This window comes from Papaver somniferum, chromosome 3 (assembly GCF_003573695.1).
Source record: "Papaver somniferum cultivar HN1 chromosome 3, ASM357369v1, whole genome shotgun sequence".
Taxonomy (NCBI): Eukaryota; Viridiplantae; Streptophyta; class Magnoliopsida; order Ranunculales; family Papaveraceae; genus Papaver; species Papaver somniferum.
Window position 1 is genome coordinate 5,050,965 of NC_039360.1, and position 15,875 is coordinate 5,066,839.

Consider the following 15,875-nt stretch of genomic DNA (forward strand, 5'->3'; position numbering starts at 1 on the left):
TCACAATCAGCACAAAGAATATAAACACGAGGAACTTCTTTCGGACTCCATAGAGTTTTTTAAATTGGAAAGGGATATGGATCATCTGGACAGGGATGCTCGGACGGAAATACAGAAACAATTGGATGAAAAGCTGACGCGTTTCCAGAAATATGATCGGATTGAATTCCTGGATGCTGATAAGATTGGTAAAAAGATCAATCTTATTATAGGGGCGGCATTCTAATAGGACAAAAAGGGTCATTACATGATCATTCAAGGTATCCCTTATCAAAAAGTTGGAAATGACAAATTAACCCTCATTATTGATAACTTAGTTTAGTGATGATAATCAAGTTTAGTGTTAATGATTAATTTCACTTATATTAACTCAAAATCAAAACAAAATCAGATTTTTAGAGTTAAAAAGAAAAAAGTTTATAGGAGAAGAAAAAGAAAAACTTTTGTGATATTTGTGAAACCCTATTTTGATTCACTCAACCAAAATGAGTGATTCCAGTGACTCGGTATACTTCTAAATTAGTTCTCATTAGCTTTTTCTCGCTCAAAATTATCTAAAGTACGTAACAAAATCAAAACTTTTAAATTTTCAGAAGAACTTACGGTTGCAATTTTGCTCGTGACCAACCGTAACTCTTAGTTACGGCTCGTAAGTTATCGAATACCAACCGTGACTGGTTAAATTTGGGGAAGATCCAATTGTAAAACCAGTTACGGTTGGCAATTAAATTTGGACAACAACCGTAACTAAATTACGGTTGGTAACTAATGAATCGAGACCAACCGTAACTACCCTACGGTTGGTGTGTCAACTTAACTTTTGAACCGTAAATCATTATTTGATAAATTCTTAAGACACAGGATTATTTACGGTTGGTATGGTTGTTTGAGTAACAAACCGTAACTCAATTACGTTTGATAAATATGATGCAAATACAAACTGTAACTTAACATATTTCTCAAAACTAAGAACTTACGGTTGGTATTTTAGTTAAAACCAACCGTAACATCAACCCAATCTACAGTTACGGTTCGTATTTGAGTTATTACCAACCGTAACTCACATGCAACCAGAAATTTCAATTTCAATTTTCATACAAAACCCTAATTTTTGATACAAAATTAACTTAAATCCAACACGATAAACTAAACCCTAACTGGATTTTTCCAAACATTTTTCGAATCGTCGATTAATCGAAGACGATGAAATTTTCAGTTTTAATGGAGGTTACGGTTGATGAAGGAGAAGAGAAGATGATGAAAAAAACTGATTTGATTTTTTTCTGATTCATTAGGTTTAAAAAATTGATTTGATTTTGGTTGATTTAAGATGAAAAGGGTAATGTAGTCAATTTACATCCCCTTTAGGACATCCCCTAACCAACTAAAGGGACATTACCATCACAATGCCGCCCCTCTCATAAATCATGCCGCCCCTATAATAAGCAATAAAAAGATGGAAGGTCTTCTCTCCTCATCAGTTCGCCAACTATCCGAACACCAAACACATATTAATACGTGCTGTTTATATGCATTTTTACAACCTCAGATTATATTCGCAATTTTTTTTAGCTTTCTTGAATAGTTTATGAATTATTTGCTGCATTAATTCAGCCATTATTTCAACCTCATTTTACACTATTCCACCATATTCATCAGCGTATCTTCTTATATGTTCATGTTTGTTGGTGATTATGTTCCATAATCTATATATACACCATTTAGATCATTGTTTTTCACACAATATACCATAAAAAAATCATAAATAATAGTACTCAAATGATTTTTGATACATGATAAAAATCATAAATATATATCTACCGAATTTTACGCGCCGAATTGAGATATGTTAAACGTATTAAACACGAATATACGCATTTCTGTTTTCCTTTTCCCGAATCACACATAATCGACCAAACTAATATCTTGTCCAACCGATTAATGAGTGTACTTTTATCACTCCAAATTTTTACTGCCTCTCCGAATTGCTAACTATGCTCCCTTATTTTTCTCTCTATTTCTTTCTTTATTCATGGCAAGTTATTAATATGTAAATCTGACGATTGAGAGGTATTATTTTCTTTTTTTAATTCAATTTATGGAAATTTTGATTTGATTCCACTGCATAATCAAATCATATTTATATCAATAAATACATTTTTTATTGCATGAAATATGTATCCGTTATCTATCATGCATTGATGGTACGAAGGATATAAAATGAGAGAATGGTCGAAATTGAAATGAATTTTTAGAACATAGAGAGGATTCCAGTACCAGCCATCATATATCAACGATCATATATTTTACCTCAGATATGTGGTCATTTTTTCAATTTCCAAATACAAAGAGTTTTAACTTATAGCGTTAATTTTTAATTTTTTCTAAAAGGGTTTTCCTTATATATAATTGGAAAAACAAGAAAATTTCACATGTATTAAATGGCCCATGGTATAATGTTTACACGACATTCACTACTATGTAACCATCGATTTAGTATGCATGCATTATAAATTTAATGTACGTAGTGAATCCCCTTTCTATCAAGAGTACAAAACACAGTTTATCTAAGTTTGCCTGTGTAAGTGGTGGTCCAGATTTGTCCTTAAAAAGATAAATTCATGGTTGTCGTTCTCCAGACCACACCCTATTGATCGCATGTGTGGCGTAACTAAAAATCTATGGCCAGGGTTTCATCAGTTAAAACACAAAAGAAACACATAACTCAAACTCTCATTAGGTCATCTCATCTGTTAGACTTTTGGAAGAAAAAAAATAATCTACCAGCTTTTGCAAATTACTTCGTCATGGAACTGAAATTTAGTACCTTAATTTCGATCAAGGGGTTGCTCGATATGCTTCAAAAGAAAAATGGTTGCTCGATTATTATGATTATAGTCGCTTTAATTTTACTGTAAGTAATCTCAAAGCATTCTATCATTAGGAATTCAGTTTCATTTCGAATTCTAGGGTATATGAATTTTGATTTCATTGAAGTTGCAAAAAGGATAAATGATAAGGATAGGTTTCATTTTTGTGCATTAACCAATCTACTAAATTATTTGTTTTGATTTTTTTAGTTTTAAAATTATTATGATTTATTAATTACCCATTCGATAAAAAAACAATGGAACCATATTTTACACATCATTCCTTGATTTTCTTCCTTCTCTCATGATGGGTCTGAAATTTGAAACGACAGAATGTCATCAAGTTTTCTTGGCATTGATTCATCTCCTAGACTAGATTAGATACAAGAAATCAAACCCAGATTCAATAAACTGAGTTTTGTTTGAACGCGAGGTGAAATCAAACAGAAAAAAAATTACAGGTTAGTTCTATTACTTAATACCATGTGTCTTAGTTTAGGCTCATTTACGATAGATTTGTGAATTTGGATTCATTTTGATTTTGTGATTCATATCAGTCTCAGCCTCTCAGGGATTGGGAAAAGGAAATGGATTATTCGAGGGGTGTGAAAGAATTAGATTTGGATACTGAATTCACTTGGAAAATAATTGGATCAGAAAAAGTGTATGGTCATAAACATTTTTTCTTTCAAAGATGCTTCTCTTAATGTTGTCTATTGGGAGATTTATGTTTCTATCTCCCCAAATGAAAGCTATTGCATAGCAGTAGTTCTTCGTTGCTGGGAGATAAAATTGGTCGGGATGCATAATGGTCCGAGCTTATAGCCGCGTGAACATGCTTCAAAGGTATCTAAACTAACCCAGGTTGCAATTTACCCTCCGCGTAGTATACTACATAAGAATTAACCGTGGGTATCCTTAATATACAAAGAACATCATAATTTATTTTAGGTCTATTTTGCGTTTTCTCCCCTCCCAAGATCGCTAATTAGTGTTTCCTCCCAAAAAAATCAAAATTAGTGTTTCCTCACATCGTTAGTTTTCCCATCCATTGTTCAATTAGCTGATTCAGCCCCTATGCACGCATGGCATTGACTGCACACGTGTAAATTGAAGTACCCGAAATACCCTCCCATACAAACTTAATCTAATGGTGGTAGATAAAGTGAAATAATGAATGGTGGAAATTCAACACTGACAGCACCATCTCCCGTTCTTCCTATTGCTTCTAATCTTCAAAACCCTATAAAACAAACTCAACGGAAACAGCTGCAGATGCAGATCTCCTTCTCTTCTACTCGATTTCAACATCAACAACCATTCATATATCTCATATTCAGAAGCGAACCAAAATCAAATCTAACTACAAACCAATCTTTGTTAACTAATTTCTCAGCATCAAACTATATTCATCTTCGAAATCTCTCTTTTCTGCTCGGAAACAACACACAAGACCCCTTCAATCATCATCAAACCCATTTCAGTTCCGAAATCAAACATAACCCATGTTTCATTAACCTCTACTTTGTTTTACTTATTATCGTCTGCCCGTTTTATATGCACGAAAACATTACACACTTCTATTATTTAATTGAAAAGGTGAAATTATTCTTCCCACAGGGTTTTGTTGATTTTTGAACCCGTTTGCTAATTTCAACCTACATTATGAAGGAATATATTCTTTGTAGATTCATATGTGAATGCAGTTGAGTTCTTAATTAATTAGCTTTATAAAGAAAAAGTAGCCATGGAAATGTTTTCTAATTTATAACATGTATCATTATCTTTTTTGCAGATGTTGACTTCAAATTTACATGTTTATTATAATTTAGTGACTGAGAAATGTTATTTTTACAGAGCCAATTTTATATTTGTTGTGTAGAGGAATTAGCCGCTTTTTATTTGGCATTATCATTCACATAGAATTTTAGGCACTACTTATAGATCTTTCTGATTTTTGCCTTTAGGGCATCACATTATTTTGTACACTGAATTTGATTTTTTCGTTGTTGTTAAGGGTGACTCCTAAGCTGGCACCAACCCGTCAATACCCACATAGGCAACTCCTAAGTTGACACCAATACTGCCCACATGACTACTCCTAATATGAAGCAACTATGATCATAGGTATAACTACGTTACCCGTCTCTTCATTATTTTGTAATTTCATAGTATTGCAAGCGTGCTAAATATGCATTTTTTATTTAGATATGCTGGTGGTTAACTCTGTGGATTTAGAGGTTAATTAATACAAATGTAGATGGGAAGTGGTTAGTGTTGGCAATCAGGTATTTGAAAAGATAGCTCTACCATCTTCTATATGAGGGCGGTCCCTTTTTTTGCAAGACTAAAATGATGAGACATTTACTTGGTTGTCTTATTTCATTGCTAGGAAACTAAACAAGTGGAATATTGACTGATTTTTTGAAACATTTTTTAGTTGTTTTTTCATTGTAAGGTTGTTTTGATTTTTTTATTGTTTTCGTACTTGCAGAAATTATCAGCAGTTAGGATTAAGCTAATGGAAGTAAAAGACGATCTCTTTATATGGCATTTTTTGTGGCTTAGATGTAGCTCGCAAATTATAATATGGTTCTAAAGATATGATTCTATGGTTGTTCTTATTAGTATTAGCACCAGAATCTATGGTTGTTCTTATTCGTATTAGCAAGGGCAAGTTGTCTCAGAATTTGGCTAAAAACGTATGATTTTGGTTTGGTGTATTCGCACCATGTTCGTTTAGCTTTTGTAAATCTTTATGGCTTTGTGGGAGTTGATTCTGATGTAAAAGAATGTTTATAAAAATTCTTGACTGTATACACTTACGTTGTACTACTTCTGAGGATACACTAATGTATGTGCACATAACTTTTGATTTCCAGCTGCAATTTCCATTGTTTGTACTTAACTAATACTAGAATTTCATTGACATTAATGGATATAAGTTTTGGACTAAGATCATACAAAATGCCTCTCTCGCTCGAACCTGTTCTATGATCCTCAAATCTAGTTTTCTGGATCTTCAATTCACGAAAAACTATGTATTATCTCAATCATCTGTTGTTCATGTTGCAGTGTTCACAGTATTCTTTCAATTTTCTGGAAAATCTCATTGGAGGATTCTTTCTTGACATCTCTCATATTAGGGGGTACTTTCTTCTTCCCTATAAATACAATTTTGGGATTATTAATTTATGTTTATATTCTAATCTGAGTTGTTCTCACTCTGCAAGTAAATTTCATATTATCAATCAAATTTTCAATTTAAATAGTGGAATTATGGAAGTTTTTTTTTTTCTATATCGCTTATGTGTGCTATTTTCTCTTAATCTCATACTCAACGCTGATTGCTTCATTTTTAAATTTAGCAATAGATAGGACCTCTAGAGGGAGGTCTGCAATCAAGATTGGAAGCAGGAATGTTGTCGCTATGGATCGAAAGTTGTTTTCTTCTACAATTTTAAGGTTTCTAAAAAAGTTTTAAGTTATATATGTTTGTTGATTTGAATTTAGTAATATAATGCAATTTGTTTTGAATTTTCCTGATTACCCACATCATCATCAACATGTTTCGGTTATTCGATTAGAATAACACAGTCCAAAAGATCAAGATTTTTCGGTTATTCGATTAAAATAACACGGTCCAAAAGAACAAAATTGCTAATGGGATGACCAAATTCTGGGGTGTACCAAGCCCAAAGCAAAAGCTATTTTGTTTTAAAATTTGGTACATCCCCAGAATTCGGTCTTCCCATTAACAACCTTGCAAAAGAATATGAAAAAACATAACATATATTATTCGGTCTTATTCTAACGGCACGGGTTAAGTCCTAGTTTAGCCTATAAATAGAACTATAATCTATGTACGATCTGTATCCATTAATAAGAGTTTCCTTTGTTCTTCTCTATTTATCTTTGCATTGCCTTTAATTTATCTACAACAACATGCCATATATTTTATCTACAACATCATGCCATATATTTTTTTATCCAGGTGCTTAATTTACAAGTAGCTAGCAATCTCGTTTTTCTTTCAATTACTATATATAAGTGTTTGGTTTAACACCTTTAGTATTTGTTATTTTCCATTTTCTTTAGTATTTGTTATTTTTCATTTACTTTTTCCTTTTCCATCCAATATTAGTATATTTGTGTGTTTCTCAGCACATAGTAATATAATAATAAAATGGCTCTATATAATTTTTTTTTTTATTAAACATAGCAAGTGTCAAAACTTTCCAAGATGGACATCCAAGATATATACAAAAAACAGAAAATAAAAAAAACTATTTTTCTTAGGTTTTAATAAGGTTAAATAGAGTTAAGAACAAGTGTCTTTTGCAATGAAGAATCTTTAAAAAAATCAATCCATTGCATTGATTTTTATCGGTTGTCACCTTTGTGAAACCTCGAACGGGCGATATCTAATAATAAAAGATTCATATTAATTGTGGTCTAGTTTAGTTTTACATCAGAACTCAGAAGATAGTAATTTTTCCACGTGCTAGGTAGATGCACATCCGCTCAAAAGATTTCAGAAGTATCAGTGAATCATCAAGGTTGTTTTCCGCTTGATATTATGTGAGAGATTGATCTTTCACCATTAGATAATGCGCCTTCAACGCTTCGTCGATGTGACAATGGAAACGTTAACATTGCCGTTAGATTTTCAAAAAAGACGTCAATACCTACAACAATCATATATTCCAATGTAGTGGCATTAAGGTGCATTTCAGCATCCAAACCTCAAGATAAATAGTTGTTTTTTCCCCATATATGTCTAAGACTAGAAACTCCAACTTGGAAAAATTCAACATTAATCAGTAGAGTTACGTTAGTGATAACGTGTTATGAATTCTGAAGGAGCATGTACAAAATAGAGAAAAAAAGAGAAATTTTATTCATATGTGGAATAATTAAGCAAAGATTTAGACCTCATTTTACCATGTTATACATTTTTTTACCCCACACCTACCTCTACAGGAATAGATAAATCTGTCTCCCACAGAAATACCTACGAGTTTTGTTCCGTCTTTTGATAATCAAGGTGAACAGGAACCAATTGATATACCGGACTTATATTCCCGAAGAACAACCTAGAAATATCAATCACCTCACAATAATCTTAATCGACTAGCGAAACAAGATATTGTGGAATCACAAATGATGAGACGAAGATGTTTGTGATTACTTTTCTATCTTTCCTATCGAAGAAATTAATCTCGATCCAATTTTACAATTGTACTCAATACGATAGAAACAGCAAGATCAGATCACGCAACTACAGAGAAAATAGTTAGGTCTGGTTTGATAATCCCAATGAAGTCTTCAAGTCGTTAACCTACATGGTCTCGGTAGAAACCTAAGGTTAAAGGAGAATTGACTCTAGATTATACAACTAGTATCACACAGGAGGTGTGGGGATTAGGTTTCCCAGTTGATAGAGTTCTCCTTTATATAGTCTTCAAATCAGGGTTTGCAATCAATGCTACCTTGGTAACAAAGCATTCAATATTCACCGTTAGATGAAACCCCGATTAATTCAAGCTAATATCTTTCAACCGTTAGATCAAATCTTAGCTTGTTATACACAAATGAAATGCACGTTCATTTAGGTTTGTGTAACCGTACCTAAACGTGTACACCTAGTTGGTTCAATAGTAGTTAACCAATGGTTTTCCATATGAGCACTTTCATATCAACCTTATTCATCTTCACCATAACTAGTTCAAATGACTCAAAAGAACTAGTTAGAGAGTTGTTCAATTGCTTAGATCTCATAGAAGTATATAAGACACAATCGAAACAAAAAAAATTTTGATTCACTCGAATCGATTCATGAACATTATAGCCATGGTTTGCAAATATGCATTCCTTAGTTTATATCTGTCTTAGTTCACGAATAAACTGTTTTTAGAAAATAACCCACTCAAGTATGCATACTGGTACGCATACTTAAGTACCCGGATTGAGTTTGTTTTCAGTTCAAACTCCAACACAAATTCACGGGATATGAACTTCCGGCAGTACGCGTACGGGTACACATACCTAGCTTCCGGACATCCTGAACCAGTAAAGTACGCATACTTTAGTTCAAGGATTTTGGACTTACACAAGTATGAGTTCACATACAATGTTTATATCCATTCAAGGTTATATATTCTAAACTCTCATTTCAATCATTGAAACATTCTTAGAGGATGTTAAATAGAGGTTATTCACACACTATTTTTCATCAAAGCGATTTTCAATATATTGAAATAATCAACATTACTTTCGTCACTTGTAAAGATGAACTTGGCAAAAGCAAAAGCTTACCAACACATATTTCGAGAAATAGATAAGCGAGATAAACTCGGTTCGAAATATCAAATGTGTACAATCGAAGTCTATATAGCAATACGACTTTTGTCTCAAGATAGGAGATAAAGTAGATAGACTTTTGAGTGATAGATAAGTTCAAATCTCCATATACCTTTTAGTCGATGAAGTTCCACCGGTTCCTTGAGTAGTTCTTCGTCTTTGCATGATGAACACCATGGAGTCTAGAGCTCAACTACACTTTCTATCCTAGTCCGAGACTTAGCTATAAGTAGACTAGAAATCAAGACTTATAGTTTTGGGAACTAAACTTGACAAACAAGCTTGAAATAGCAACGCTTGCGAGTTCGACCGAGCAGTGCTCTAACAAATCCCCTTTCTATTTAGCCTATAAATAGAGCCATAATCTATGTATGATCTGTGTAGTAAGAGTTTTCTTTGTTTTTCTCTCTTTTTATCTTTGTATTGACTTTAGTTTATCTACAACAACATGCCATATATTTTTTTTTTATCTTTTTTTTTTATCCAGGTGCTTAATTTACAACTAGCTAGCAATCTCGTTTTTCTTTCAATTACTATATATAAGTGTTTGGTTTAACACCTTTAGTATTTGTTGTTTTCCATTTTCTTTAGTATTTGTTATTTTTCATTTTCTTTTTCCTTTTCCATCCAATATTAATATATTTGTGTGTTTCTCAGCACGTAGTAATATGATAATAAAATGGGTCTACATAATATATTTTTTTATTAAACATAGCAAGTGTCAAAACTTTCCAAATTGGACATCCAAGCTCTATATACATACAAAAAACAGAACTCTAGATACATATAAAAAATAGAAAAAAAGAAACTATTTTTCTTAGGTTTTCAAGGTTAAATAGAGTTTAGAATAAATGTCTTTTGCAATGAAGAATCTTTAAAAAATCAATCCATTGCATTGATTTTTCTCGATTGTCACCTTGATGAAACCTCGAATGGGCGATATCTAACAATAAAAAATTCGTATTAATTGTGGTCTAGTTTAGTTTAGAAAAAATCCTTAATCATCAGAACTTAGAAGATAGTAATTTTTCCACGTGCGAGGTACGAATGGATGCACATCCGCTCACAAGATTTCAGAAGTATAAGTGAATCATCAAGGTTATTTACCGCTTGAAATTATGTGAGAGATTGATCTTTCACCATTAGATAATGCGCCTTCAACGCTTTGTCGAGGTGACAACGGAAACGTTAACATTGCCGATCGATCTTCAAAAAAATCGTCAATGCCGACAACAATCATATTTTCCAATGAAGTGGCATTAAGGTGCATTTCAGCATCCAAACCTCAAGACAAATAGTTGTTTTTTCCCCATATGCGGAATAATTAATCAGTAGAGTTATGTTAGTGATAACGTGTTATGAATACTGAAGGAGCAGGTACAAAATAGAGAAAGAAAAGAGAAATTTTATTCATAATGCGGAATAATTAAGCAAAGATTTAGACCTCTATTTATCATGTTATACATTTTTTTTACCCCACACCTAGCTTTCTTTGGTTTCATTTCTGAGCCTCCGGAAGACGTTATACCAATATGTGTCACCCATCTAAACTCATTTGGAAACGGTCGGTCATATCAGAATGCGATGATTCGATGAACCATTAGTGGCGAGTCAAAGCAGGTGAGGCGACGAGTAAGCGAGGGAGACATGCCAGATTCAGATATAAAAAAAGAAAAAGAAAACGCAACAAGGTGGTCCATTTGAGAGGAATTAGGTCCTATTCCTGTCTTTATTCTGTTACAAAGTACCCGTCAAGAGTCTATCTCGGAATCGGAACTACTCGATTTTCAGAGAGAAAAAGGTTTGAAATTTATGGCGACAGCTGCATCTGCGTATATGAAGCTTCTTTCAATGGGTACTAAAATTGTTGCTGTTGGTAGAAATTATGCTGCTCATGCTAAAGAACTCGGCAACGCCGTCCCTAAGGTCTGATCTCTGATTCCTAATCTGGGTTGTTTTTAGATTTTAATTTGATCAATTAGATCATTCAGATTCTGGGTTTTTAATCCATCTTCTGTAGAAATGATATTTGGTCAAATCTGATGGATTTGTTCTTTGTGTATTTTTGACGAATATGTTGTGGGTGTTATTTTGTTTTAGGAACCGGTGTTGTTTATGAAACCAACATCATCTTATTTGCAAAATGGAGGAACAATTGAAATTCCATATCCTCTAGAATCACTTGATCATGAAGTGGAATTAGGGGTTGTTATTGGACGAAAAGCCAGAGATGTTTCTGAAGCAGCTGCTATGGATTATGTTGGAGGTATGAAATGAAACCCATTGCTCATTGCTTTGTCTTGAATGTAATCTGATGCAAGATCACAAATGATATGTCAATTTTGATGTTTTTTGTTTTTGTTTTTCGCATGTCTTTTAGGTTATGCGCTTGCCCTGGATATGACAGCGAGGGAGATACAATCTAATGCCAAGGTAAATGATTGTTTGATTGTAGTATAGTTCTGTATGTGTTTGTTAATGAACATGAATACGGCATCTACCATGTTTATTACCTATTTTAAATGATCTTGTTGCGTAATTTTTGTCAGGCTTCAGGCCTTCCATGGACAGTGGCTAAAGGGCAAGACACATTCACTCCAATTAGTTCAGTTGTAAGAACAATAGCTTCTTTATGTCTTTCTTTTTCTCCGCTTTGTTTATATAATTTCGAATTTTGGAAAGAAGAAGTAAACTAGTGAGGAAATAACATCAAACTCTTAGCCACTTGTTAAAATCTAGAAATATCGTGTGATATTCGCAACTTACACATTAATGTCCTTTGCAGCTGCCCAAATCAATGGTTCCAAACCCGGACGACTTGGAGCTATGGTTGAAGGTTTGTTTATGCTTATTCTTCTAATTTATTTTCTACAAATTTCCTGCTCGTCTCTATGAAGTAGCTCTCAGTTTGTTCAGACGCCATGTTGTGTGCGATCCTCTAACTGACTCATAACTACATCGATGCTGATTGGTTTCCTTTGTATCCATAGGTAGATGGAGAAACCAGACAGAAAGGGTCAACCAAAGATATGATCTTCAAGATTCCTTTTCTCGTTAGTTACATAAGCTCTATCATGACACTTCTAGAGGGAGATGTCATACTAACAGGTATAACACATTTCTTTTCTCTCTTTTGTTTAGCAGTCTTCTGAAATTCTCTTCTGTTGGAGTGAAATATTGGGTGTGCTTTCAATATTCCCAATAACACCTTGACCCCACGTAGTGGCACAGGGCATGTGAGGTTATAGACCTATTTCCGTCCTAACCCGGTTTGTCTGATAAACACTCTCAAGTCTGCCCCTATATAGAAGAAACTCCATTTTCCCCCTCATAGCCACAATCCTGGCTCTGTCACTGTAGATACACTAAATGCAACGACCTGGATCATTCCTTTTTTCTGGTCCTTAGCTTCAGCAAGTGTTCTATTATTATTTTCTCCTGCTCGGCTGTCTAAAATTTCGTGCTCACCCTATATGCCCAATGGTGATCTTTGTAGGCACTCCACAAGGCGTAGGACCTGTAAAAGCAGGGCAAAAGATAACAGCTGGTATAACAGATCTCATGGATATTTACTTCGATGTAGAGAAACGTAGAAGACAAGTAGGTGGTTGAAACTTGAGATGAACCTCCACCTCTGGCTGTAGCAATGGCAGCTCTGACAGGTGTAAGAGTAATTCGTTTTTCATCAGTTCATTTCAACTTTTATACAGTAATGTTATCTCAAAACTAGTTGTAGTTACCAATAAGAATCTTAACATACAACTTCAGCCTGTTGGATTTTGTATATCCATCTTTCTTGTAAAGTTACAGGATTGCTGAATAATGATTTTCCGTTGCAAATTATAACCTGTTGAACCTGTTGTACTTTTATGAATCCCTGCAAAACCCTAAAGTAACTGACAGATTGACATGAGTTTAAAACTTTCAGTGTCTGCTGTATTATCTTATCAGTACTTTTCACCATTACTGTATAACGTTTCTCGGCCGGACCCAAGAAAACTGCCTGTTGTTTAATACCTATATGTTGTCCTGGAGTTAGCTTTCGTACCTACACTGGTCCATTTCCATTGATAAATGGGTGTAAATCCTGATGACTTTTACAGTGGTAAAGTTATTGGGATGAAACCAATGACCTTTGTACCAAACTCGCCGGCATCAAATTCTTTATCGATAAATAAAAAGAAGAATAATCAAAGGCGTACCAAATAGTGTCTGCATGTGATGCCCAGACATCTTATACATGCCTCAGTAGTTGTTGCAAGATAGGTGGAAAGTGAATTCCCAGGGCACATGTTTCTTAATTTTGTAGTAATAATACTTTGGATTTGTAGTGGGTATACTTTGCTTGTTTGGAATCCACCTTAATTGTATGATATAGGGTTCCTTTATTAGGTGGCTCAATGGGGATAACCATTAAGAACGTTTTCAATGAGAATAATAATATATGGAGAAATTCATTTAAAGTTTTTATTTTTAAACATAAATTTCGGGCAGGTTTCTATATAAATCATCCTCCTTAACCCATCCAAAAACAGCAAAATCAAAACAACACAGAGATCTAGAGTGTGTGTCTGAAAAATGGAGGAGGATATGGGGATAAGCCATAGAATGGTTGATGTAAATGGAATCAAAATGCATATAGCAGAGAAAGGGGAAGGCCCAATTGTATTGCTGGTACATGGATTTCCATCACTCTGGTATTCATGGAGACATCAAATTCTCTCTTTAGCTGCTTCTGGTTACAGAGCTGTGGCTCCTGATTTACGCGGTTATGGCGATACGGATGCACCCACTTCCCCACAGTCTTATACATGTTTTCACATAGTTGGTGATCTTGTTGCTCTTATTGATTCCCTTGGGCAAGATAAGGTTAGGATTTAGACAACCCCTTGTTTTCTTGAAATTTCAAAGTTAAAGTTATGATTGGAGGAGAAAAAAAAGCTAATGGTTTTTCTTGCTGTTGCAGGTGTTTGTGGTAGGACATGATTGGGGTGCCATCATCAGCTGGTATCTCTGCTTGTTTAGGCCAGACAAGGTTAAGGCTTTGGTGAACCTTAGTGTCGCCTTTACTCCTCGAAGGCCTACCATGAAACCACTTGATGCCTTAAAAGCTATCTACGGCAATGATTATTATATAATCCACTTTCAGGTTTGATTCCTTAGGCCTTGAAGTTTATGTGCATGTTCCCAATTTCCATGCTCTAGCTTATGCTATCTGTTTCACTTATTTGCGTTCTCTTTTATATATACAGGAGCCTGGAGAGATGGAAGCTGAATTCGCCCGGGTTGGTACAGAAACAATCCTCAAGAACTTTCTGACCCGCCATAGTCCAGCTCCACTTATGATATCAAAAGATGAGGGGTTTCCAACCGATGTTTCAATTACATTGCCTTCATGGTTATCCGAAGAAGACATTCTTTACTACACTAGTAAATACGAAAAGTCAGGCTTTACCGGAGGATTCAACTATTACAGAAATTTTAATGTGTATGTACCAACAAATTATTCACATTCAACTTACAGATTTGCTTTATTCTAAACTACCATGTTTTCTTGGCTTCCTAATTTTCAGAAACTGGGAACTGACGGCACCATGGACAGGAGCACAAGTAAAAGTACCAGTTAAGTTTATTGTGGGAGACCAGGATCTGAGCTATCATATTCCAGGTGTGAAGGAATATGTACAGAGTGGTCTAATGAAGAAAGATGTACCGTTTCTGCAAGAAGTAGTCGTACTTGAAGGAGTTGGTCACTTCATCATGGAAGAACGAGCAGACGACATCAGTAGCCATATTATCAGTTTCTTGAAAAATTTCCAAGAAATTTCAGTTCCATCTAGTCAAGTCGGGATATGTGCTATATTGTAATTGCACTATGTAAGAAATGCAGAGTGCAATTATAGTGTGAGTCTTAAGAGTGCAATTGAATGTGTCAGTCACCTATTCTAGAAGAGCTTTTGGCTTCTCTCTAAAACAAATCCATTATTGCTGTAACTGCACCAATTCTGTGCTACATCTGTTGTATCATGTGAGCTTGCAACATCATCTCACTTGCGTTTAAGCTACCAGCATTGCTTCAAAACTGCACCAATTCAGGGTTACAAATCCATTATTGCTGTAAACCAAATCCATTTCCTCCAAAACCACGGCATGTTTCAGTACAAGTTTCAACATCACAAACTCAAACTCATTCTAGTCTTTAAAACCTTGTCAACAAAATAGAAATATCATTTGGATGTCGTTATAGCTAGGATACATTACACAAGGCTAAAGAAGAATCAACAAAATTCAAATTTGAAGTAACTGTTTGAACCATATACATGAAGTGGGCTTAATAGCTCTTCAACCCATTAACTTAATTGGGTCATGGTTTGAAGCCTAAGCCCATCAAAGGATTAGTAACTAATGTACTAGCTTCTATATAAAAGATGACCAGATTCATTGTATCCCTATAAAAAGGTGAATCAGTTTGCTGGTAAGACCAGACCAGGTATATCCCCAAACCTGCAGGTTGGAGTTACTCTAGGTACATATTTATAATCTGGTCACTCTAAAAAGAGGGGATGAAGGTGGATTAATTATTGGACTAAATACATTTATACTATCTAGACATATAAATCTAATTATAAATAAGGATGAATC

The 15,875-nt window shown here is 34.3% G+C and overlaps 2 protein-coding genes and 1 long non-coding RNA gene across 3 annotated transcripts; all 3 read left to right on the forward strand.

The window, feature by feature from the left end:
• Positions 1–3,971: 3,971 nt before the first annotated feature.
• On the forward strand, positions 3,972–6,312 carry LOC113360879. The gene is made up of 5 exons (XR_003364839.1): positions 3,972–4,469; positions 4,888–4,997; positions 5,079–5,158; positions 5,365–6,019; positions 6,239–6,312. It is a non-coding gene; the product is annotated as an uncharacterized LOC113360879 (long non-coding RNA).
• A 4,477-nt stretch (positions 6,313–10,789) lies between these two features.
• LOC113355197 (probable acylpyruvase FAHD1, mitochondrial) lies at positions 10,790–13,107 on the forward strand. The gene is made up of 7 exons (XM_026597985.1): positions 10,790–11,159; positions 11,334–11,499; positions 11,614–11,666; positions 11,783–11,845; positions 12,019–12,069; positions 12,224–12,341; positions 12,730–13,107. Exons 1-7 carry the CDS (start codon positions 11,046–11,048, stop codon positions 12,843–12,845), a joined length of 681 nt encoding a protein of 226 aa, XP_026453770.1. The 5' UTR covers positions 10,790–11,045; the 3' UTR covers positions 12,846–13,107.
• A 187-nt stretch (positions 13,108–13,294) lies between these two features.
• On the forward strand, positions 13,295–15,184 carry LOC113355196 (epoxide hydrolase A-like). Its single transcript, XM_026597984.1, has 4 exons — positions 13,295–14,102; positions 14,200–14,382; positions 14,486–14,721; positions 14,807–15,184. The coding sequence occupies exons 1-4, from the start codon at positions 13,812–13,814 to the stop codon at positions 15,099–15,101; spliced, it is 1,005 nt and encodes a 334-aa protein (XP_026453769.1). The 5' UTR covers positions 13,295–13,811; the 3' UTR covers positions 15,102–15,184.
• The last annotated feature ends 691 nt before the right edge of the window (positions 15,185–15,875 follow it).

Bases quoted from the DNA above. Each gene is read 5' to 3' on its own strand.
- LOC113355197 (XM_026597985.1), top strand. From the start codon at position 11,046: ATGGCGACAGCTGCATCTGCGTATATGAAGCTTCTTTCAATGGGTACT. The intron at 11,500-11,613 runs GTATGAAATGAA...CATGTCTTTTAG, and splicing joins TGCTATGGATTATGTTGGAG to GTTATGCGCTTGCCCTGGAT. The intron at 11,846-12,018 runs GTAAGAACAATA...TGTCCTTTGCAG, and splicing joins TCACTCCAATTAGTTCAGTT to CTGCCCAAATCAATGGTTCC.
- LOC113355196 (XM_026597984.1), top strand. From the start codon at position 13,812: ATGGAGGAGGATATGGGGATAAGCCATAGAATGGTTGATGTAAATGGA. The intron at 14,103-14,199 runs GTTAGGATTTAG...TTGCTGTTGCAG, and splicing joins ATTCCCTTGGGCAAGATAAG to GTGTTTGTGGTAGGACATGA. The intron at 14,722-14,806 runs GTATGTACCAAC...CCTAATTTTCAG, and splicing joins TATTACAGAAATTTTAATGT to AAACTGGGAACTGACGGCAC.